General features: G+C 38.7%; 1 protein-coding gene across 1 annotated transcript; it reads left to right on the top strand.

Annotated features, from left to right (window-relative positions):
- The first annotated feature begins 1873 nt into the window (after window positions 1-1873).
- On the top strand, window positions 1874-25073 carry LOC307039754 (protein phosphatase 1 regulatory subunit 1A-like). The gene is made up of 8 exons (XM_079682124.1): window positions 1874-2002; window positions 2152-2259; window positions 12585-12645; window positions 17710-17747; window positions 17923-17986; window positions 19312-19506; window positions 21569-21697; window positions 22551-25073. The coding sequence occupies exons 2-8, from the start codon at window positions 2179-2181 to the stop codon at window positions 22628-22630; spliced, it is 648 nt and encodes a 215-aa protein (XP_079538250.1). The 5' UTR covers window positions 1874-2002; window positions 2152-2178; the 3' UTR covers window positions 22631-25073.
- The last annotated feature ends 294 nt before the right edge of the window (window positions 25074-25367 follow it).

Raw genomic sequence — 25367 nt, 5'->3', positions numbered from 1 at the left:
CACAAACACTATGCTGTTACTAAGAGATAACACCGACTGTACAATTATACTAATGTGTTTCCTTCAGGAAAGAGGTTGTATGGGAGAATAAGCAGCCAGCTGTTGTTGTTCTTTCTCTTTCTCTCTTTCTCTCTCTTTTTCTCTCTTTCTCTCTCTCTCTCTCCCACATTCAGAGCATGTGGTCCTTTATTAACACACATCTCTGCTTGAAAGAAAGACACACAATTCAGGAAAATCTTATCAAACTGATACATTTTCATTCCTTCCTTCTTAGCTTGAAAAAAATAACCTGATGGTTTGTTTGAAGCTCTAGCAGAGCACCATCATGGCTGAGTCAAAAAAAGAAAAAGAAAAAAGGATTTTGATTTTGTCTTCATTTATTACATGGATATACAGTAGAGGAAGGGAGTTATTGAGGTCAGTCGAAGAAAATGTCCTCTTTTTTTCCAGCTTACTGTAGACTTTCCTATTCCATCCAGTTACAATCAATAATAATAATAATAATAATACATAATATTTATATAGCGCCTTTCACGAAACCCAAGGTCGCTTCACAAGTCGGGCAGGGGGGGGGAGTAGGGGAAAAGAGGCAGACAGGTCAGGGAGGGGGGGGGGCAAGCAAGTAGCGGAAAAATAAAAATAAACCTATCAAACTAACTATATAGTGGGGAAAGCCTTGGTGAAAAGGTGCGTTTTGAGGGCTTTTTTGAAAGTGTCCAAGGTTGGGGCGCAGCGGATTTCTGGGGGGAGAGACATGAGGAGACATAGGCAAAAAAAGTCGACTCGACTCTCAAGACACACATTTAAAGTCCCCCTGTGGCCTTGTGGGGCTTGTGCCATATGGCCGAACTGTGCCTGGTTTGATTCCAGCTGGGAATGTTTTGTTGTTTGGAGAAACACACTCCTTCTTCTCTTGCTCTTTCTCATATTTCCTGTTTGTCTCATCTGGCAAAAATTTCCTAATGTCCAATGTATGTTGCTTATACATGCAGTCAGAGAACAGTATATACTGGTCTTAATGTGTCATCCTATCTAAATCATCAAATCATCTTACCAGTCAGGCAGTGGCTGGATGAAACGGCTAAGATCTGTTCATCAATTTCCAAAATGAGCTTCACGTTTCTAAAAATTAACGATATTGAAGGAAAGTTTGATTCTTAACATGATTGAACTATGGAATTCAGGTTAACATTTATCTGACACGTTTGATTACAAAATGATATTTCTGGGGATGTCATTTTCAGGTTTTTTCACATTAAACCCTCAATATGCACTGATTATCTGACACATACAGCAGCAGCCATATGTCTCTTTGCTGGTGTCAGGTATCAGGGCCCAGCAGTGTGTGATGTAGGGACACTCAATCAATACAGATTGTGCTGGCCATGCTGCAGCGAGGACAAGCCTGGTCAGATGTATAACAAAGATCAGATGAGCATTTCACAGCTTATAAGCTTTACAGTTTGAGCCAATAATGTATCCTTCAATAAAACATAGGAAATACCAACATGTTGACTGTGACTTACAGATAACATTTTAAATGTGTAGGTAAATAACTTAAGTGTGGAAGATTGAGAGAACCTCTTATATTACACAATGGGTGGGAAGCTGATTTAAAAAAGACTTTCTCTTAAAGCAGAGGCTGGATCAGGCATCTTTTCCTACCCATCTAATAAATAGGGAAAAGAGAGAGAAAGAGAATATGTCTTTGTCATCCTCTCTCTCCCGTCTGTGCAGTGGCTGCTGCAGAACAGCCCTGATCTCAGACATCCAATACAGAGAGAAGGAAATGTGAACAGGGGGAGGGCCTTGCTAGAAAGGGAGCCAGGCTCAGCCTATGAGAGTGAGGGAGAGGTGTTTCAGCCCAGAATGCCCTTGCCTCAGCGCTGAGAGCAGGGGGAGACAGAGAGGAAGAAGAGTGAAGCCGGGATAGAGACACCAGCAGGTGCAGAGGGTAGAAACAAGCAGGGTGCCAAAGAAAAAGCTAGGAAATCAGGGAAAAGTGAGTTAAAAGTAAAAAAAATAGTCAGACAGAAACTATACCATCATCTTAGTTTTTATAAGCTGGAGCCCACTTATTTTCAGACAACCTTCTGAGCTATTTACCCTCATTTACTTAACGGATTCTCCCTCCTCCTCTTCTTCATCCAGTCATCCTCTGTGACAGTCAGAGCCACGATGGACACCGGGAGCCCCAGGAAGATACAGTTCACCGTTCCCCTTCTGGACACACACCTGGACCCAGAGGCAGCAGAACAGGTGAGGGGCAGAAAGTGGAGGATGGTTTAGTTGAGAGGGACTTTTAAAGGTTTATTTAATGTGTCAGTGGCTTGATTAGACTTCATTAAGATTATTGTGGAATGATTAGAAAGGAAATCAGAGTTTGTGCTTGTCACAAAAAACAGAGAAAAATTTGTGCCAGCTATCAAAGCAAGGGCTGCAGTAATAACTGAGCATCTCAGCTGGAATAAAAAGCGCAGTGTGCTGTGTCCAAAATGCATGATGACAAATTTCCACTTTGAAGGAGCCACATTTTCAGCTTCCTATTACTCTCTTACACATAATTAGCCAGGTGTGTCTTTTGAATACAGTGCTAAAGTAATCATGATTAATTTAGGATTGATTCTTCCAGTTCCTCTCACAGCGAAGCAGGTTCTTGGAGACACAGTATGTCAGCAGTGATAAAAAGGGGTGTTGCAGTGAATGGATCTCCAAGGGTTTGTTGTTTTGGTTTTACTGACTGGTTGCACGCACTGTACAGCAGTGAAATGCTGACAATAGCTGCTAAGTATCAAAAGATAAACTTGCTCCAAATCTGCTATCAGCAATGAAATACTTTTATCACATACATCTCAAATGGATCTAAATAATAAATTGTAACTGTGTTACATAGCTGACTTCGAAGCACATTCCACTGGGGGAAGTCAGAAAAGATGGAAAGATATTCACTTGTTTATAAATTCTATAAACTCAACATTAAGGATTCAAAAGAAAATAACTCTTATTACTGACTGAAAAACCCAGTGGGTGCTAGTCATGTGTCTTTAGAGAATGCAGTTAACAGTTGTGTACCATTTTCTCGTTTTTTATAAATATAACATAGGCAGGTCATTAATTACAAATGAGCCTCGAGTCAAAAGATTTATGAGTCTGGGTGTACTTGTTTTAGTATCTCCCTATTTCTGCTGGTCACCCTTTTCCCACCTGTGACAGTAAGAAAAGAGATGTTGGAAAGACTGCTTTTAGCATGTATGTGAGTTTGCTTTTGAGAGGACATTGCACTGGATTGTTTGGGATAAAAGGCTCAGTTTGAGTTAGAGCTAATGAGTATTATTAGGCTCAAATGTGAGGAACACAATGAGCACACTGTTTAAATCCATGTCCTTCTCTGCACAAAAATTGGACTTGAGCTGGAAGTGAAATAACTTCCACTCAAATTGAAAGGAGAACAAGGAGAATGTAAAATGTTTACATTCTTTCTTGTGGTTTGCAATCTTTAAGTGTGAAAAGAAGTGATGTTATTTCATCTTGTGTTACCGTTGATACTTTTGACATTTTCCCAGTAATATCAAACTAGCTTTGCGTAGCTAGATATCTGCCAGCAGTTGAGCGTGCGTGATGGTTCGACGGCGTGATTATCCAAGCCTGGAACGTTTTGGTTTGTTCCAGTGTGGAACTAAGAAACATTATTGCATATTTTATTGTCTACTGTTATTTGAAACTCCGTGTCTGTGAATTGGTGCCTGTGGTACATTTGTAAAAAGGCCTTTTGTTACCGTTGATACCTTTGACATTTTCCCAGTAATATCAAACTAGCTTTGCGTAGCTAGATATGTCATGTCAGTCATTAATACTGACAATGGTCAGTGGAAAACAAGGTCAGAGTACAACAAAGTGTAACTTTGAGAGCACTACCTGGTTACGCTTTTGCCCAGTCAGGCGGGACTGCTCTCTCCATGGCAACAAATACATTGACATCTACAAAGTGATATCAATGAATAACAAATAGAAAGATTACTTGTTTTCATAGGTATTCACTGGTTTTAATTGGACAAAACTAACCTATAGGCCTTATAGCAGTAATGTTCTCTTATAGCAGAGAAAGCGCATTTAACAGAATGAAAAGCAAAGCAATTCTTTATCACAAATGGACTGACATAGAAGTTATAGTGATGTTTTAAAGAGAGTCCTTTGCTTACAAACCCCTTCTCATAATGATTGAGTGATACTGAATTTCTAGAACTGAATATGATTATATTCCTTGTAAATGTTTCATTTTTCTACTCGATATATTAACATTATATCTTGTTCTATTTCTTGAGCTTCAGAATTTCTTTTGAGTGTTCTATCTATTTTAGCTTTCTGACCAGGGTTAATCTATTATCTACTGCTCTCAACAACTCTACAATGAAACGATTCGGTGGAAATTCTTGCAAGGAACTGATCAAAGAGTTGTCCTTCCGAGTCTTTAATCATGTTTTGCAGAACAGGCAGAAAGAAAACAGAGAGCAATGTCTCTACAGCCAAGTGCAACTACTCGGACCGAAGAGTCTGCTTTTATACATTTCAATGATGCTCAGTCATGAGAAAATAGACTCTGTCAAAGGACAAAAGACCCATGACCATCTACCTGCAGTGGTTCCAAACCTGGGGGGCGCGCAGGGGGGGCGCGCATGGGGGGGCGCGCAGGGGGCGCGCAGGGGGGGCGCCAGGCCTCAGATGATTTGAGGCCAAATATCATATTTAGACTTTTTTTTCTTTTTAACTTTTTTCTTTTTTACATATAATTGTCACATGATTGTCACTAAAAGCCTTGTCTCTACATTGCAATAAAATATAAAAAATAATTGATTAATTAATTAAAATAAAGGCATAAAAAAACAGAAATGTATAATTCTTTCTATAATTTTTTTTCTTCTGCCCTTAAAGTCTCCAAACCTGGCTTGTCTGGGTAAGCGCATTTTTAAAACATGGTCCTTGTCCATGCCGGTTTCAGTTGGATTATTTGTCACAGCTGCTCCGGTCAGATCGGTCTCCTCCATTTTGTAGATATTTACGACTTTTGAATCCACAACGCCCCCCCCCCCCCTTGTGTGTGTGTGGGGGGGCGCAACTTCCAACAGGAGTAATTTGGGGGGGGGGCTCTTGGGAAAAAAGGTTGGGAACCCCTGACCTAAGGGACAATATCTCAGCTACATTGATATACTATCTGTTGGCATGGCTTACAGAAGGTTTATATTTATTTATATTATTCATAAGACATTCTGTTATTTGGTAATCATCATTTCTAATACAATTGCAGGGCGTGTACTTCTTTCTGCTAACAAACCCATAATGCGATGATCCACTTTACGCATGCTAAACTACCACAGAACAACTCTACAACCGTCAGTGATGATTTATAAATGTATTATAGGATGAGAATCTGTACAGCGATTTGTCTCTACGGTAACCACAGGCATAGCCAAATCAGCCAGGACTGAAATCTTCCTGATTTAATGAATCTGCCAGCAGTTGAGCGTCCGTGATGGTTCGACGGCGTGATTATCCAGGCCTGAAACGTTTTGGTTTGTTCCAGTGTGGAACTAAGAAACATTATTGCATATTTTATTGTCTACTGTTATTTGAAAATCCGTGTCTGTGAATTGGTGCCTGTGGTACCTTTCTAAAAAGTGTGTTTGTCTTATTATGTTTGCTTCTTTGAGTCTGCATTCTTGCAGTGCATTTGTCTCTACTGATTCTTCCTCTCTGTGCATGTGCCTGACAGATACAGATATAATTAAAGATACTCTGGTCTCCCTGTCTGTACTGTTTGTGTCTGCGTGTCAGGGAGTTGGTGTCGTCTGTCTGTATTTATTTATTTGGCCACCCTTCTGCTCCCAGGCGGCAGCCATTCAATATAGGATCTTAAACTCCTCCAGCCTGGGGTTTACCTTTACCTCTTCTTCTTCAGCCGACAGATCCCCTTTTAGCTCCACAATAAATTCATTTTACCTCTTCTGCAAAGACTCAAGATTGTTCTTATTTTGTCTGCCGCAGTAAGCATGACAATGGCTTGGCTGATTGCCATTGAGCCTGTAGACTTTTAGTTTAAAAAACCTGGGTGGCCTGATCGTGCATGGCATGCTAGTGCTTAAGTAGTTTTATGATGACAGCCAAAGAGCACAAAAGTCAGCTATAAAGGAAGAATATAGAACATTTTTGTTTGTGCTTTTTTTCTTTGTGTTTGCAAGCACACTTGTGAATGTCACGCCAGGGGGCTTCACCAATGGTTCAGTAATCTCTGCAACCCGACCCCTCCCGACATGGTGAATCAGCTCTGTGGAGACCTGACCGTCATTCAGAACAGCCTCCCTGAGGTCGGACCCCCACAACAACAGCACACACTCATCCTCTTATCCGCACACAGCTACAGTGTGTGCCATTGTTATCATAACCTTACGATGGAGCTCACTGTGTTCTAACGAGCACAAACTGACTACCTATAGGCCAAGACCTGACGGTGACCCAGGATATAGTATCCAGATTATTTTTTATCAAATACTCTTCTTAGTAGTAGAATATTGTAGTGTTAGGAACAGGATGTGTTACAGTTTGATTACTTGATAGGACATTTAGGAAATATAATTATTCTTTATGAATAACAATATCTTTAAACAGGAAGCTGGATCCAGGAGCTTTGCTTAGCTTACAAGTAGACTGGAGATTGGGACAGCGTCAGGCTTTCAGCAGACTCATATGGAAGAAAAGAGTCCTTATTATAAAGATTTAAAATGAGGTATAACATGACAATTGAGGTGCTTTACAGGTGCTGCAGCGGGTTGGCAGATATTATTATCTTTCTTCAGAGCAAGCTAGCTGTTTCCCCCTGTTTGCAGTCTTTATGTGAACCTATGTTACAATTGTGTGGATCAAGTTTTAATAATAATCCAACAGATGGAAGCCTTTTATTTGATCTTCTCAGCTAACTCTCTGTAAGAAAGAGAACACAAAACATCAAACCCTCTCCCAAAACAACCAACAGTGGATTTTTATTTAATTTTCCCATTTTTAAGGTGGAGGCCCCATGCCTGAGGAAATATATTCATAGATAAAGGCAGTATAGTGCTTGTTGAGATGATGAATCGTGACATTTTGAGGTGATGTTCCTCTTTTACAGACGTTTCAGGGCTGACAATGTCCTCCCTGATATTCCCCATGCTGATGTTTCAGATCAACTATGTCCTTGACTGAGAACATAACAATTACTCTCTAGCCTCGAGAGGGACATTTTCCAAGAAGACCTTACTTAATATGCAGCACATTCTAGTTATTATCACACCATGCATAGCTCTGACTCATTAAGGCAACCAAGACCTATTAAACTACAACATATGGGTTTAAGCTGGATGTATATTAATTTCTCTTTAACACAGACGAAAAATCTTTATTGTTTTCGGGAAAGCTAACACTCAAGCTAATTTGTTAAAGGCTCGTGATGGTCTTGTTAAGTTGAATAACTCATACGTTTGTCCTCACCTTTTCTCATGTAACGTTAAAAGTGAATGCATAGGCTACAATTTGAAAATAGAAATAAGTATGAGCTAAGCTAGACAGTGTTATATTAGATCGAAGTGAGGGACTGAAATTACTTATCAAGGACCCATTCATTACAATTCTAGTTCATTTACACTTCGGTTTCTCCCTTTGTCAATCACCAGGCACATGAACAGCTTAACAGGCCTGAGCAGATGCAGGCTATATTCATTAAAAAAATAATGTCAACCCCTGATTGAACAGTTTATTTTATTATAAAATGCCGCTTCTTGCCTTTGTTAAAGCGGGTGCATTGCCACTTGACTCTGCTCCCCTAATGTAGCTGGTAGTATGATACTCATTGAGAGACGATGATAAGAGGGTTGTTACAGGAAGGGAAGACAAAGGATTCATAGAAAATGACGGGGAGATAGAGGACCAAAAAACAGAGATAAAATAAAGTGGATGTCACTGATCTGGGTTTTCAATGTCCTTGGAAGACAGTGAATTCCCTAATGAAAGCATTCAGCTAGAAAGACCACCGTTGGAGAAGTCTGTGAGATTTTAAGCCTGAACAATTCAACGATCATGTTTCCAATGACAGAATGAGAAATCACATGATTATGTGTCTGTGCATTGTAGTGAGTCTCTGACAGCTCCGTACTGCTTCAGCCAACCTAATAACAAGGTGTGGGAAAGATTTCTTTAACCTTTATTCCTGCAGCAATTTACTGGGTGTGAATGCCTTTTTTCTGATGTATGGTGCTGACTGGTGCAAACACAGGGCGAAGGTCACAGGGCAACACTGATAGCACAAGTATTACAAAATGACCACTGATTTTTTCAAAGGATGAACAGGGTTAGGAGGTAAAGGCTTTACTCGTCAGAATTTCCCAGAGCACACTTTGACCTTATTTTTAAACCTCTTTTACCTCCATTAGCTTTAGGTTTGGTTATTTCACGGTAAAAAAATGGTTCCTAGGGACAAATCTGCTTCAGTAAGAAAGCCTGAACAATAGCTGTAGCTCCAGCAACACTGCTAATTAACTTCCACTGGATTTAAGTTAATGATAGTGGGCATTCAGTACAAAACAACAACTACAATGTTAAATATCAGCACTGGGACAAGTGCATGTTCTTTGTTGGGTGCTGCTGCACATCCTGGCCTCAAAACACACACTTCAGATAGTTACAAAAAAGTGCTTAAAATCCTAATTATACAATTATGCCATGTTTCAAAAGTTTACATGAAACATAAGATCTGTTCTGGGTTTAAGAGACTCCAGCAAGTATGAGAAAATGCAAAGGTTGTTCATAAGCTTCATATATGTGATTAGTGTTCAGGGACCTTTAACGTAGTATTTAAAGGTCCCTGAAAAATTCCCCCCAAAAATATTTTAGGCTAAATAAATTGCTTCAAATATTCTTTTGTACAGACTGCATTGGAGTTTGTGTGGCCCGAAACAATTCAGAGCTAAAGCCAATGTCAACCAAGCATGAGTGTTAAATCTGAAATAGGGCTTTGACTCTCGCCTGACTTGACCTTTATTTTCGAGCCAAGGGCATTTTGTCTGCTGCCGCACACATGAATATCAGCATGCATAGCTCTCCCTGCCCACCCATCACTTTCAAAGGCTGTTTTTGTTCGTTGTTGCGATAAGTGACGGAACTGCATTTTAAATGGTCAGTGGGTTGAAAGGGAGGCATGGTGGTTTGAGCGGTGGGCCTGTCCAGTGAGCGGTGGTATTTGTGTGAGGGAGGAGCAGGGAGTTTGCTCTACTGCCAGCTGAGGAGAATAACAATGACTCCAGGCAAAATCAGTTGTACACAGCCATGGCTCGCTGTGCTTTGATTTGAGACGGTTTCAAGAACAGCAACAAAACACATACACATGGCTTAAATATAAGGACATGGATTTATAGTATACAACAACAACAGAAAAACCTGACAAAAAAAACGCTGGCAAACAAATCTGTAACACAGGACCTACAGATAACCGTAGTGTCACCCCATGTGTCCCCCACAGGGGAGGTCAATAACCTTGAATCCAGCACTGCAGAGCACAGGCATATGTAATATTCTTCTTTGATGTGATACTTTAGACTGGTGTGGTTTGATTGAAGTCAGTTTTGAAGTGATTGATTACTGATAAATGTTTATGTAAAAATAGGTAGATTGTTAGGATCACCATTTTCAAAAGATACTTGAAGCTGTATATAAATAATCAGGGCTGTAGATGTTAGTGTGTTACATTCATGTGTTCTACCATTACTTGAGATTGCATTTTGTTTCCCCAGTAAAAATGTAATGTACGTGTATAGAAAAATGGTGCCCTCTGTTTAAATAAACAGAGACAGTAAAAGGACAGTGGTGTCAATTTAGTACCTCATCTTGGTTTACTATCTAAGTAATGTGCATATAGCTGAATCATATGAAATAATTGTTTTTTTTTGCCCATGGTTGCCACCAATTTGCTGGGGATGTATTTGCATTTACACTGTCTTCTTTTTTTTTGCACTTTTATTGTCATTACACAGTACAGGTACTATGTAATGAAATGGTTTCTCTGCATTTGACCCATCCTAGTGCCTAGTGCCATTAGGAACGGCGCCCGGAGAGCAGTGTAGGGAACGGCACCTTGCTCAGGGACACCTCGGTAGCACTTGGTCTTGCCGGGACTTGAACTGGTGACCTTCTAGTTGCCAAGCCAAGTCCCTATGGACTTCGCCACCACCACCCACTTCTGGTGAAGATGCAGGTGCAAATGCAGCTTGAGCAATTGAGAATGCTCCCTATGTTTATGTCGACATAAACACAGACCTACTCCGAGAGATATTAACAATAGCATCGGATACCGAAAGGCAGCAGCGCCAAGAGGAACCTGAATAGTTGACATGCAAACCCTTTGGATAAATGTCAAAAGCTGTAAAACATCTCTGCCTGCTAAAGAAAAGTCACTCAATGCCTCTTCTTATTCACACTTCCTTCCTGTACTCTACGTCTGATTTAAAATGTAGTGAATATGAAGGCTCTTATGATCTGAATATGCAATAAGACTGTGCATTTGAAACACTGACTGCTGATTTTTCAATTCATCCTGCAGAGTCTAATGTAATGTTTTTGTTATATGCGTTTTAGGTTTCCTCACACATTTTGTTGAGCAAAGCAAAGCCTCAAAGTCAAACATGCACACTAGCTGATTCTCCTCTGTCTCTTTGTGTTTACATTGATCTAGAAATTTCCCCGCCACTAAAGGACTCGTATCTATTTGATTTGTATTGTAAACTCACAGTACAGCTCAAACCTTTATCTTTAGTTTGTCATCTTGACAGAGAACAGTTCAACGGATTTCGTCGTATCATGAAATACAATGTGATGCTACACGGTGAAGGTGGAGGTTAAACTATCTGGCTGACTACAGAACACTACACAGCTATTTAAATGCACAAGCAGCATTTAGAAAAACCTCGCATGCCAACCGGCATTAGTCAGCAACCCTGTCAGCTATGTGTGAGGTGTGTGTGTGTGTGTGTGTGTGTGTGTGTGTGTGTGTGTGTGTGTGTGTGTGTATGTGTGTGTGTGTATGTGTGTATTTGTGTGTGAATTGACTTTCTATCTAAATCCCTATATCATGGCCTTTTAGGTTTATATAGCAATAAAATGGAAAGTAATCATCCTAATCCTGGATTCCTTTCCTCCCAAAAAAGTATTTGGTTGCAAAGTTTTGGAGACGTAGATGCAAAACCAATCTCATTTGTCATTTGCAGAACCTGACGAGGCATATTTAACAGCAAAACTATCCATCAACCCTGTTGAACCCTGTGATACAAAATACATTTGAGATCATGGGAGAATAAAGTAAAAATCTGAAAAATGCAGATGTGCTAAGCTTTTTGATAGAAAGACTAAGGTGAGAAGTTTTACAGGAATGTAGATGAAAGTATTTTTCAATTACTAAAAAATAAATGTATATCAACGGGCATATTTTTGGACAATTCTTATTGCAAAAAACCGGGCAAGGGGAAATACGGTGCTGATGTTTTTGTTTTGAGACAGACAGATAAAATGTATTACTGCTGCTCCTGGTTAGGGTTAAGTTCTATTTTCTTCTTAATTTGTTCACTTCCCTTCTCTCTATTTGAGTTAAACATAAGATAAAATAGGATAAGATAAGATAAACCCTCATTGATCCCCTATACGGAAATTCAGGTGTTTTAGCAGCAACAACAATAATAAGGTCAAGTTGAATTCAACACGTTTTAAAGTTGTAGAATGCTTCAGGCTCATTAGCAATCCGGGCACCTTTTTGACCTGATTCAACTTTCTTAATTGAAACTAAGAAAATCCTGAGATCACCCAAAATCATCTTGGACACTAACAGACATGTTGGCCTGTTTGCATTTCAAATTAAAGGTTATATAACTCTTATTTTTTACATCTACCTGGAGTGTTTCTAACAGCTCTACCGCAGGTTTGGACTCTCTTCTGCACCACTTAGTGCAGTACTCAGGCTCTTTCATGTGTTATCCCAGAATAGTCCAAAGTTGCCACACTCCACTAGTCATGAGCCATGATGCAAGTGCTGTATAGGTGGTGGCAGGCTGCACTGCGCTCACTGTGAGACCCAGCCCTGCTCAAACAGCTCAGGCATCTTCACAGAGAACAAGACACAATTATGGATCACAGTCTGTGTTATGGGCTGCCAGCATCATGAGAGAAAGTGGATGCTGAGCTGGTCATATGGCCTGGTACCAGGGAGCAGGGCCACACTCTCACTGACTGGCTGAGCAATGCAAAAGTGCACATTTCAAAGCACTGTTAATCATTTTGATTGGTTTGGTTAATATAACCCATTACAGGTTAACGTTGGTGTGAAATTACAGCCTGGAAGTGCTTCAGATTTGTATCAGTCAATATTTCACTTCAAACTTAACGACTATAGCAGAAGCTAGTCGAGCAAAGTTATAGGATGATTTTTGGTTCAGAAAGCTCTACTGTTATATCGGCAAACATTTGTGATAAAAATAGTTTTTTTCCCCACTTAAAATCAAACTGTTCTACTTTTTCAGATCAGAAGACGCAGACCCACACCTGCCACTTTAGTGGCATCCAGTGATCAATCATCACCTGGTAAGGCACACACGCATGCAAGCACACGCCCACCCCCCTCAGTAAGGTCTTTGTATTGATTTGCATTCTATATCTCAAAGCCTGGATCACATACTTTTATTTGGATATCATCTGTTTTGGATTTCCGTTCTCAGTTACTTGCTACAATCTGAGGACATGGTCGAATTGATAAAGTCTTATTTTTTCCAAATGATCAAAGGTTTAAATCAAACCTACTGGTGAGTGAGCATACAGAAAGAATAGCAAATATATTCTTAACCAAGCACCACACAACAACAAGTTAGCCACAATTTGCTTCACAATATTTCAGACATTTCTATTTCTTATTTGTATTTCTGTGATGCAGCATCTGAAGTCATTTATGCAGAAAATGAACTCTCCTGCTGCATTAGAGCAACAAAAACAGCTGTGTGTGTGTGTCCTCTCATGGGATTGTAATGATCAAACACAACCGTGCCCCTCTCAAGATGTATCTTCTTTTATGAGTCATCCCGTGGTTCCGTATTTCTCTGCCTGCCGCTGCTGTGCTTTGCCATGAGTGTGTAATGTGACCCAAATTAATAGAAGATAAGCTGCTGAGATAAGGCGGTGAGTGTACATTTCCCAAGGTGAGAAAACAGATGGTATTTTTTATGACTTACTGAAAATTTGAAGCATTCTTGAGCATACCAGCAAAGACGGCATAATATATAACTCACAGCATTTTATATCTGAGAGTTGAGTGTTTTTTTATCTTGAAAACAACTGTCCTTCTAATTGGGTGTGATTATTTCCTGGGATCTGTTTGCTTAATGTGTGTCTCTGCGTGTGAGTGTGACTACATGTGTCTGTGATTGATTCAGTAATTGGACTCTGAGCTTGTGGAGTGTCTCACAGTCAACCTTGATCTCTGCATTAAAGTGCAGAGAACACCCTCAACAATCCTGCCTGCTTAGTACATCAGAGGCTGGAAGAGAGAAAAGAAGAAGAGACTTACAGTAAGATACTTTAACATTAAGTAGAGGTCTATTTGAAGAAGGGAAGGCATTGGAAAAAATAAACTGAGCAAAAGTATAGAAGATTGGAAGAAAAGAGGATGTTTATTTTTATATATATATATATATATATATATATACACAGTATACTGTATATATATATATATATATATATATATATATATATATTAGGTAATATTCATTTTACACAAGGTTTAAACTTAACTCTGTCCCTTATTTGTTGTTGTTTTGTGTTCTGCCTGAAAATAAATTAAAAGAAGACAATTCTTCAATCTTTAGATTGAATTTCTTTAAAAACAAATATCTCTTTTGTAAGGGTTCATTGTGCAGTGCAACTATAACAGTTTCCTGTCTGGAATTGATACATTTATCCAAACTAAGTGAATCTATTTTCAGATTTTTGGTGACGGTAAAACATGTTTGCTAGAAGAAAGTCGTCGGACTTCTTTATTTTTTATGTTTCTTCCCGCACTGAGATGAATCTTGAATGCGTCTCAAAAAAGCCATGCCATGGAAATATTCTGAAGACAAAAACAATCAAGCATCAAATCTGAAACAGAGATCGACCAGAGACAGACAGTGTGAGAGAGAAGGGGGATTGGGAGGAAGGGTTGATGATGATGATGATGATGATGATGATGATGATGATGATGATGATGATGATGATGATGATGATGATGATGATGATGATGATGATGATGATGATGATGATGATGATGATGATGATGATGATGATGATGATGAGGAGGAGGAGGAGGAGGAGGGAGATGAGATGTGCTGGTGCAGTAATGGTGTGCTCCACATGAGACAGAGCCCTGCCGATTGCTCTGTCCTGTGCACTGTGAACCCTAATAGCACATCTGAGTAAAGCAACAGATGTACAGGCAACTTAAAAGCAGGCTATGGGCTTAATAATGAGGAATCAGAAAATGTTAGAATTGGTCTGATTTGATCTTCCCTAATGAGGAAAAGTCAGGTCTTCAAGATAAAAAAACACTTTTTAAAGGTATTTTATTATACGACCTGAAACATGACTAGCCTCTGTTTTAGTATTTGCATTTCCTGATGAGCTGCAGCAGTGCACCACACATGAAAAACTACTAATGGCTCAGAAAACGATCACGTTAAGTTGTGTTCTTACAGTGAGACGCTTCATCTCCACAGGCACCAGCAGCAGCAGCTCTGAGGAGGGGCGAGCACGGCCATCTGAAACACTTTGGCATATAAAGAATTGAAGTAGATGTTACATCATTGCAAATAGCGTCGTATTGGCATTGATACATGTAGGGATGTGTTTTACACTAAATGTATGATGAAAGTGTTCATTTATTTTCAAATGTATGCTGCATTGGTTATATCTGATTTTCTTCTGCCAAGCAAACTGCTGTCTCATCTTTCTAAATCTTTAAGTAACTTTAATGTACATGTGCAAAAGGACATTTGTTGTCAATAATACTGTATGCTTGCCTTCCTCAAGCAAAAGTAGCAGCTGCAGCTTGTCAGCTCTGCACACAAATACAGTCTCTAGTTACAATTACAGGCACTAACATGATTAGCATTTGTAATTCTTTGCTCTTGTTGAACATATGAAGTCTGTGTTTAAAGATCTTGCTTCTTTAAACGCAATGCAAAGGGACCATTTCTTTGCCCTTTGCACAGCCACAGTAAACAACATCAAAAGAGTAACACCTATTTTAAATGCAAGACTGCAGGACTGAAAATATAAATTGACACCATGCTTCAGGCAGCCAAATTAGAGCGCCTTGGCTGAATAAGGAGTCAGAAGAGTGTCTCTGTTCTCATCTGGCTTTGTGTCAGACAGCCAGTCCGCTGGGAGTTGCAGTGATAGACTCATCACTGCTGGAACAGCCTCTTTTCTCTCATTGTGCAGCACAGATGGGCTCGATAAACAAAGAAAACAATCTGAAAATCTGCCGTATGAAAGCCCAATTTAATGTTTGTGACCCAAATGATATTTCAAGTATGTTATCTACTAATGCTCCTGTTACTACTACTCTCAGTTGTAACAAAGTCTGTTTTTTAAATGAAAGAACAGCTGCTTACTGTAATAAGCTGTTATGTCCCTATCTGGAGTATATTGATCCAAGTTCATTATTAGGGTCAACACACCTTGTACTTTAATTACAATTACTCTCTTACTCAGTGGTACTTAAAAGCCTCATAAAACTGCAGATAAAACTGCTACCATTACAGGAGGGGAACGGGTTTGCTATATATTATTCATACAAGAAGATACAATAAAAAAACAACAAAATTATTAGCTAATGATCTGTTAATGTCAAAAACTGATTAAAGCACTGAAAAAAGTGAAGTTTAAACTACAACTTAATACGCTAACAATGATCACTACACAACAATAGTATACAATAACATGTATCCTACAATCTACCTACTCTAAAGAATATTATGCATATACTTGATACACATGCATCTTTTCATATACAGAAACACGTGTGGTTAATTTTTTTATTTAAAATGAAAGTGTACAATCATTTTTTTTCTTTGTTTATTACAAAGATACAAATGATGCTGTCTTTTTGCAAATAACTAACTGTGGCACTCCTTGCGAGAAACTCTAATTTCAGAGTTATATAGTTTGGCAGCTGGTGTCAAATACCAGATAACAAGTCTTAAGCTTGACTCTGTAACTTGAAGGATAATAATGGCCCATTTCCCGGGATTGATTTGAACCCAGATCCATAATGGTTGTATGAACTCCCGGGAGATGCTGAACATAAGATTCAGTTTCGAGCGTTGCTGTAAACACGCGGCGCATAGAGATGAATCCCTCTTGAAATGAACGACTTTAGTGTTAGGGTTTAATATACCGCTGGGTTTGTGTTTGGTGCAGAGAGAGAGCGCGAGAGAGAAAGAGAGAGAGCGCGCGAGAGAGAGAGAGACAGAGAGAGATCGAGAGAAAGAGAGCGCGAGAGAGAGAGAGAGAGAGAGAGAGAGAGAGAGAGAGATGAATAAAGAAACAAGCACATCACTGGCATTTCGAACAGCCTTGCGCATACTTTTAAGTAGAAATAATATATGCACACACACACACACACACACACACTCACACACTCACAGTTCCTTCCTAGTGCCTGGGGATGCATAGGTTGCCAAGCAACACGGTTGTGTCCTAGAAAAAAGTTACGAGGCTGAAAAGGCAGAGTTGGCTGCAGGTTCAACGCATCACTACTGATCGCGGTTAATGGTTTCACTGTAATCCAGTCAACTGTCTTTATGTTTCTATTTTAGTCCTCTGATATAGTGAACACAGAGTCCTGTTTCACATATCGACTACGGATGATAAATCTTTATCCAGTGGGAGTCACATGAGCTTTACGTGGGTTTAGCATCATGTGGGAGTTTCCTTCTTTAGCTAAAAAAGTACATGATTGCTTTAACTTGCAATCATGTATCGGTAAACCTAGTCAAAATGAATGCAGACATACTGCCAAAAAACAGTATTGCAATACATAGAGAGGATTTTTTAGCCTACCCTCAGTGATATAAATAGGCTGCACAAAATAATAGAAACACTTACAGCGTGACATGAAGGTACTTTTGTATTTGTTTTAGCCAAGTGTACCTAAACACTGCCAACTGACTGTAAATCAAATAACCCCCAGACTGTATTTCAGTATGCTACACACCTACTCTCCCATTAGGAGTTTGGAATAAACACTGTATTACTGTTTTAATCATCAGCAGTCAGCTGCATGAGAGGGTTCAAAAAGATGAGTGGATTAGCATCCTCTTTGTTTGCAAACAAAAAGAGTAAGTTGTCACTCATCTAAGAGCTGAGTATGAAAAAAAACATAATTCTGCCCACCATGCTTGATAAGATAGGAGAAAACACTTAGTGCACTGGCTTCAGTGTGTCAGAAAACCATCTGGCCAGAGGTCACCTTCGCTCTCTGGAGACACAGCAGCTACACTGACTATTATTCACATTATTCAGTCTGCCCAATGTCAACTTGTTTATTCAGTTTTTGCTTTAAATCCCCTATCTTTTGTCTCTTATTGTCCTTATTAATTGTTTGCTCTCTTGCAGAAATCGATGAAGATCGTCTCCCAAACCAGTTGTACAAGGTAATTTAATTCATGCTCCATGAGGGTCAATTTTAGTGGAATAAGGTTAGAGAAATATAATTATGCAAGTTATTTTTGTCTTGTCCTTTTTTAACTTAGTTCACTGTGTATTGAAATAATCTCCTTCATCTTAGTGCTCTCTGTCCAGCTGATATAAAACATTGATGTTTTACAGGCAGCCTTGTTGAACTCCCCTCGACAACGGAGAAAAGGGCAAAAGGGAAACCCAACCATGAAAGGTAGAGTCGGTCATTTAGCTTTATATGTGATGTTGACATTTTATGTGTTCAATCTCAATAAATATAGAAACCTGGTTAGAAAACGGTGGTGATGATTAAGGCAGCTGTCTTTATTCAGAATACTAAAGTCACGCATGTCAGGTCAAATTGAGCATATGTTCAAATTAAAAATAAAACTTGGAAGAGACATCTTGAATAAAAATATGATGAATCCAAATTATATAACCAGCCGGAAAATCATAAAAAAATATAAAGCGAAAAACCAAAAGTCATACGTAATGCAGTGTCAATAGTATTTTAGGAAAAACGTTTTATAAAGGCCAACCTATCTTTAATGGGACAAAGCTAGTATGTCCAATAAGAGTCTAAGTATCAGATGTCAGGAAATGTAAACTTATTAAGAGAAGCTGAGCTAATGGAAGTCTGGTTTACCCTGAGTGTCCGATTTCTACCTCAAGCCAATTAGAGCTTCAATTGCCTCAGCAAGGACTTATTATCCCCTATCGCCTAACAAGAATATGTCCAAATGTTCATGTCTTTAACTAAACAAGTGGGACTGTTTGAGATTAGGGCATTTGATACCCTGCCCACCTAAAGCAAACCCGAAGTACAAACCAAAGAAATGCACAAAGCCGGATAAGAGATTAACTACTGGAATAAAATCTGTAGGCCGTTTGCAAATATTATCTTCAGTATCAATTTCCAATTAAGTACAAATACAGAATGTACTAATTTATGCAGGGCTTCAGAAAAATAAGTTCAAACAAACTACAGAAGCAAAGGAACAATTAATAAATTTGAGGCGCTAAAATTATAATTAATTAATGAACAGCTCCAAGCGTGATGAGTCACTTCTTAAAGGAAATCAGGGTGATAATCATTTCACTTTAGTTTCACACTGTAGGGAGAATAACAAACTGTGGATGAATGAGGTACAAGAGTGCAGTTAAACTCTGATGTATCTGTACCTGCCCCCAAAACAGCTGGGTGTTGTTTACACTTTGCTGGTTTATTCAAATGCTTAACCTACAATATTTTGTTTAAGTGTTGGATTTCCACCTCCATCTCTCTTTCATGTCTACTGTTCATACCCCGTCTATTCCATGAGTTCCCTTCCCTCTTAATCCAGTTTCCTGTCTCGCTCCTTCTTCTACAAACATTTCCCAAATGATTTGGTGCTTTTCACTTTCAGTTTCCACTATTTCTTCCATCCACTCCTTAACCCTATGATCTTCCCCTCTCCTTCCTGTATCAACGCTTTCCTCCCAACCAACTTGTATTTCCCTGATCTCTCACCTCTCTTATCTCCACGTCTCTCCTCACAGAGCTTCAGTTTATGGTGGAGCACCACCTGTACAGGCAGCAGCAGGGGGGGGGGGACGAGTGCTCCTCAGAGAGCTGCCTGTCGGATCGTCCCAGCCCCGACTCATTCCCCCCCGGGGAGGAGCTCCCACACGACGATGAGGCCACTGCAGAGGCCACTGCAGAGGCCTTTGAGAAACTGCGCTGCCAAATGGAGGGTATGTTTGGAGTCTGTGAAGAAGAGGATTTCATTTGCAACTGTCTACTGAGCAATACATCTCCTTAAAAAATACAATAATGACTCTCAAAAGACACTGCAACTTACAATTTAGCTGGGTTGGAGGAAGTACTAGGTTCCAATACAACAATGTTGAAATACCACATTACAAATTCCTGCAAAAAAAAGCCAACAAGAAAAGATGTAAAATAAAAAGATATTAAAAGATTGACATAGATATTAATGACACAATACACAATACAATGAAAGAGAGCAGATGGAAGGCGAGGAAAGAGGGAGAAAAAGCTTAGTGAAATATTTTAAGGTAAATGGATGAAACAAAATACAGCTTATACATTTTAAGGTTGTAAAAAGAGAAAAAAAAGAGTAGAATTAAAATAAGTTAAACAAAGGTTTCTGGGAAATGGAAAGGAACACTTATATGACAAATATGCTTATTCGCTTTCTGGCAGAATATTGGATCAACACCACTCACACCAACTTTTACATGCTAAATTATGAAGCTACGGCCAACAGCCCACTGTCTTATCTTTACATAAAGACATATCAGAAACAGTTACAAGAAAAAATCCAACCAAGAACCTAAAAAGATAAATTTGTTTTATCCACAAAAAAAATGGGTACCACTTTACAATAAGACTACCCTTATAAAAGATTCATAAAGGGTTTATAATTAGGTTATGAATTAGGTTGTAAACACTTTATTAATCATTAAGAACCATTTATAAACCAGTTCTAACATACATACATCAACACAGGCTCACTATTTGGCAAGATGACTAATATTGGCTACTTAGCAAGAATCAACTCAGTGAGCAACAGATACCAAGGATGCTGGCTGATGAAGGCCGTTTCTCAATGTTTTTTCACTATTTCAAGTATACTACGTCATCGAGTGGCGCCGAAGGACTGTTTAAATGCATGTTAAATGCCCAGCATTCGGCGCCACTCGATGACGTAGTATACTTGAAATAGTGGCTCTGCAGCAGGTATACTCAACATTGAGAAACGGCCGAATAAGACGAAGTAAGCTAGGTAGCCAATATATGGCTTAGCAATACATATAAATGTTGGCTCACTATTTGGCAAGCAACCGGTCACAGTTGGCCTGTTTATGTCATGTCTTATAAAAGCTTATTAATAATCAGTAAAATGACAATGCCAGCATTACTTTCATGTGCGTGTTTGATATTTTTATACTTTTTGTGCAGATTAAAGAAATAACATTATTTTATTAAATGTCACAGGAGCTGGTGCATGGACCTTTGTTGCTTTGCGAGCTATTTCCCCCCATGTTTTATGTTTATGCTAAGCTAAGCAAATCGACTGCAGTTCATTTTTAGCATGCAGACATACTGTACAGTATAAGGGGTATCAAAGCTCTCATTTAACTCTCTGCCAGAAAGTGAATAATTCCTTTAATGATTACACTAAGATGGTTCAAAGGGCTGTCTTGGCAGGAACTGTCTTTTCACTTTGCTAAACACTCCAACAGCTGATGGGGAAAAAAGAGCATCAGCTTTTTTAGCTTAGGCCAAATCATTCACTTTAATGGCCGGTCAGAGAGGACAGCACATACTGCACACACATTCAGTAATTACCCAGCACTAATGCATCAGAAGGGCTGCCTTTCTGAAGTGCAAACATAATTTGTGTTAATGTTTTTATCTATTTTTATTCACAAGGACACACAGGAAAAAAACACTCCATATAACAAGAGAACTAGGTTTTGTATGTGTTGCTTCATAGGTGCTAATTAGTTTCCCTGAACAGATAAAAGGAGCAAAGGGGAAACTAGGGGAAACAAATTAATGACCATTAACACTAGTCCATTCGAGTGGTGGTTTCACTTAAAGACCAGCCTTTTAAATTCACTCGGCATGATTAAAAACACGCAAAAGAAAAAGCAGTGAAGTTCATTACTTTAACATTATTTAACAGAAGATATTGGAGTATTCTATTCACACATATGTATGGTGGAAAGTAAAGCTTTCTCTCTTCACCTTCAAGATGTCCTGTATTTGTATCTGTGTCCCCTGCAGAGTTCTCGAGGGAAAGTCTCTCAGAAGCTGCTGTGGGGCTCGAGTGCCCCCTCTCCAAGGAGAAGGAGGATTGTTCCAGCCTTGCCAACGTAGCAGATCCCTCCTCACAACACATCAACGTGCAAGCAGGTAGAGTAAAGAGCCACCTTTACACAGGAACAGTTTCCCTAAGGGGACTCTTCATCATCTGTTCACTAGGCAGGGTTTATACTTATATAGATATGTAAGCAATTCAATAGGCTTGGCTTGGTGTAATGTAATCACGGCTTGTCGACAAACATCTGTGGAGTGGCTTTGATCCACACTTCACAAAGCCCTGCTGTGGCTGAAATACCCCCGGGAGGCAGCTCATACGGAAGTGGAAAAATGTGTTAGCGGGGACTGATCTGATACTGTGGGTTTACTGTCTTTACTGTATATTTAGTTTGTTTCTTGACTTCTTTCTCTCAATATATGTGGCCTATAAACAAGAAAATTAAGTTTGTTATACAACAAATCAGTGCGTAACACAGTCTTGATTCAACTAAAATGTTTGTACTATAAATCCCAGCCATAATTGTCGCCATAAATCTAAATTATGAATAATGACGAAGACACAAGTCACTTCATAAATAAGATTGAATGCACGATATGACGCAAAGATCTGTCCAAGTTAAAGTGAAATGCCAAAAAGACTTCCTTCTACTGTAAAGTCAAAATAAATGATGTATATGTAGTAGTAGTAGTAGTAGTAGTAGTAGTAGTAGTAGTAGTAGTAAAAACAAGAAAAGGAAGGGAAAGTTTACTTTTCTCATCAATTGGAGAAACAACCATCCCTACTGTAGGTAGTAGTATATGAATACATTAAGACTTAATATATATATCATAAAGTCTTAATAAATAGTAATTGTTTAGCCGCAAGACTCCAATAGATCCCCCACATCAGCCACTTGTCTTTATCATATTGCCCCTAAGTGTTTTATGTCTCTGTCTATTTTTGCAGACACAAAAGCAGCAGCATCCAGTGTGAGTCAGCCAGCAGAGGAGAAGACAAAGAAATGCAGCCTGGAGAAAAAGAAATAGAGCGGTCTTCTGCACAACACAAAGATGCTCGGGCTGCTCAGCCAGCCAACACAATGACAGAAGATTGTGTCTGCAGATCCACTCTCTAGATACATCAGGGCATCCATGTTCCTCTACAGTCAGGCCTTAGTAACCACACCAAGAACAACAACAAAGGTTTCAAAAATTATTTTGTGTGACGTATTTAATTAAAATCTATTTGTTTTAGCTTCCCCTTCACTGAACTAAAACTAGCTTACTGTATCTAGTTAATTAGAAAGAGACACTTTTGCGATCTCAGTCCAATATTCAATTTCATTAACTTCTACACTCACATGCATTATGTCCCCTTTAATGTTCAAATGCAACACCTTTACTGTTTGCAATAAAAAAAAATGGTTAAATTCAAAGCAATACAAATGTATTTGAACCTCATAAATAACTGGGACCGAAACCAAAACATTGAAAATTCAACTGAAGTGATTTAGTGAGGTAGATGCTGAATCTCCAGTGAGTGGGTATAGGCAACATCTAGGTTGGCTGGCAGTTTAATGAAAACATATTTACACATGTGTTCACACTACTGTATTGGTAACACTGGAATACAATTGCATGTAATTTTTTCTGCTACAGCATGTAGAGCTGCAAAGATTGGTCAATGCACTGATTGACAGAAAATGTATGGGTAACTATTTTGATAAAAGGGTATTGATTGACTTTTTAAAAGAATAAATGCAGACTGCTGGTCCAACAATATACATACATTTGAACTATAGGGAATTTTGAGAGGCATTTTTCACAATTTTCTGACATTTCATAGATAAAGCCATTCATCATGAGAATGATCATCAGAAGCATCGAGCCTTGTAACCCTAACAGCATTGCACATCTGCTTAGTTTCCTGTGCTTAATTAAAAGAAAACAGAAACCTGAATGGAGAACTTGATACTTTTGTAAGTGTGTTGGAACACGGTTCATTCAATCATCCATTCAAGTAGATGGGGACCTTGTTTCAATACAGTCGATCAAATCTCTTCATTTTAATCCCTATTTGCATAACGCATTATCAAAATAATCATAAAGCACCCTCTAACACAAAACAACCACCAAAACCTTGAACTACATACAGTTTCCTGCAAAACTCCCCATAACATACAAACGTGAATGCATGTCTGACCCTAAACCAGCAGCTTGTTGAATGAGCGACCAAACAAACATTCACAGTTGAAAAGAGCACTGCCATCGCTAGTTTGGAGGTTAGCATGCTAATAAGCCGCTCAGCTGCAGCACATTAAACAGCATGTAAACTTACTTTCCTGCGAGTTTCCTGTCAGATGCTGGAGTTGTCCTTGCAATGAAGCCTGGGCGTTAATCTATCCATGGTTATTTTCCAGCACTGCTGCCTACAAATCTGCCCATCACATGTAGGCTAACATTTGTTCACTTGTTGTCTGATGAGGTCACCTGCTAACTGCTGTCAATCACAAACACACGCCCCCATCTAATGAGAGGTAATTCAGACTTTTATGGACAATCTTATATTTATCCCAAAGACCTTTGAAAAAAATTAACTATTTATTACACGACTAAAAAACTGAACTTGTTAACATTATTTCTGACTGCAAACAGGAATACACATAAGTGATTCCCGTCACACTTCGAAGGAGGATATAATTAATCTATGCTAATATCCAATTAACATAATATCTGGTTAAAGTAGCTATCACACTCCTAATACAAGACTTTTACCAGCAACTGTGTAGTTGTAAACTTCTAATAGCTTTGGATAGAGGGTTGAGTCTACAGATATGCTTACGATTAATTTGTATTTTAACTTAACATCATCAGTGAGCAAATTGTATCATCATATTTGACACTTTTTGAGGAAATGAGAACACTTTCGTGCATGGCACTGAATGTAGAGTGACTTTATTTAATTTTTTTATTGTACTATTGTTTTGAACAGGCCATTTCAAATGCCAATCAAACTTAAAAAATACAAGACACAAATTGTAATTACCAGCATTCCCTTTTCATTCTAGTTTTTTATGAAACAAGAACATTATAAAGTCATCACCAAACTCTTACATCCTACATGTATTTCATCAGTTATTTGTTAGCACATAGTGACATTATTATGTAGAACTTGTGACAATCCTTCCATGACATGGAACATAGACATGCCTAAAAAAAAGAAAGAAAAACTGTTAACAAACAGTAAGCTAATGCCACCCTAGTATTGATCACAACAAGCCAATGATCACAATGACAAAATGATTTAAAAAGATGGTAAAAACATTCCTGTGCAAGTTATTTTCTTCTTCTGCAGTGTATTTATGTAATGTTTTTTTTTGTTTTTGAATGGTAATAATGTAATATGTAATTGTTCCAATTTTACTTGAAATGATTGATGATTACATATGTAATCTACATTTGTTTGATACAATAAAATGTTTAAATTGGTGATTGGTGGTCTTTCTCATACTTATTTACTTATTTTGGTACAGTCCATGGATTTTGCATCCAGTCAAGTTAAGAACATGCTTGAAATCCTCAGCTTACAAGTCACGAGTGTCAAAAGACCATATACCATGATCCGCTGTCTTATTAAAACATCAAAAAGAGATATGTTCGCGGAAAGTCTTTAAGAATTTCAAGTTAAACTTACAGTGTCTCACATCACTGCTCCACTGGTCATGTGTTTTACATTGACTGTATACTAAAAATAGACACTCTGACAATAAATAATTCAGTGACT

Source organism: Notothenia rossii (genome assembly GCF_949606895.1).
Source record: "Notothenia rossii genome assembly, chromosome: 5".
In the NCBI taxonomy this organism is placed as follows: domain Eukaryota; kingdom Metazoa; phylum Chordata; class Actinopteri; order Perciformes; family Nototheniidae; genus Notothenia; species Notothenia rossii.
Note: the sequence above shows the minus strand (reverse complement) of the source record. Positions and strands in the feature narration are given on the sequence as shown.

Coding starts and splice junctions, on each gene's coding strand:
- LOC307039754 (XM_079682124.1), top strand. CDS start 2,179: ATGGACACCGGGAGCCCCAGGAAGATACAGTTCACCGTTCCCCTTCTG. Junction 17,748..17,922: donor TCCCAAACCAGTTGTACAAG/GTAATTTAATTC, acceptor GATGTTTTACAG/GCAGCCTTGTTGAACTCCCC. Junction 17,987..19,311: donor GGGAAACCCAACCATGAAAG/GTAGAGTCGGTC, acceptor CTCTCCTCACAG/AGCTTCAGTTTATGGTGGAG.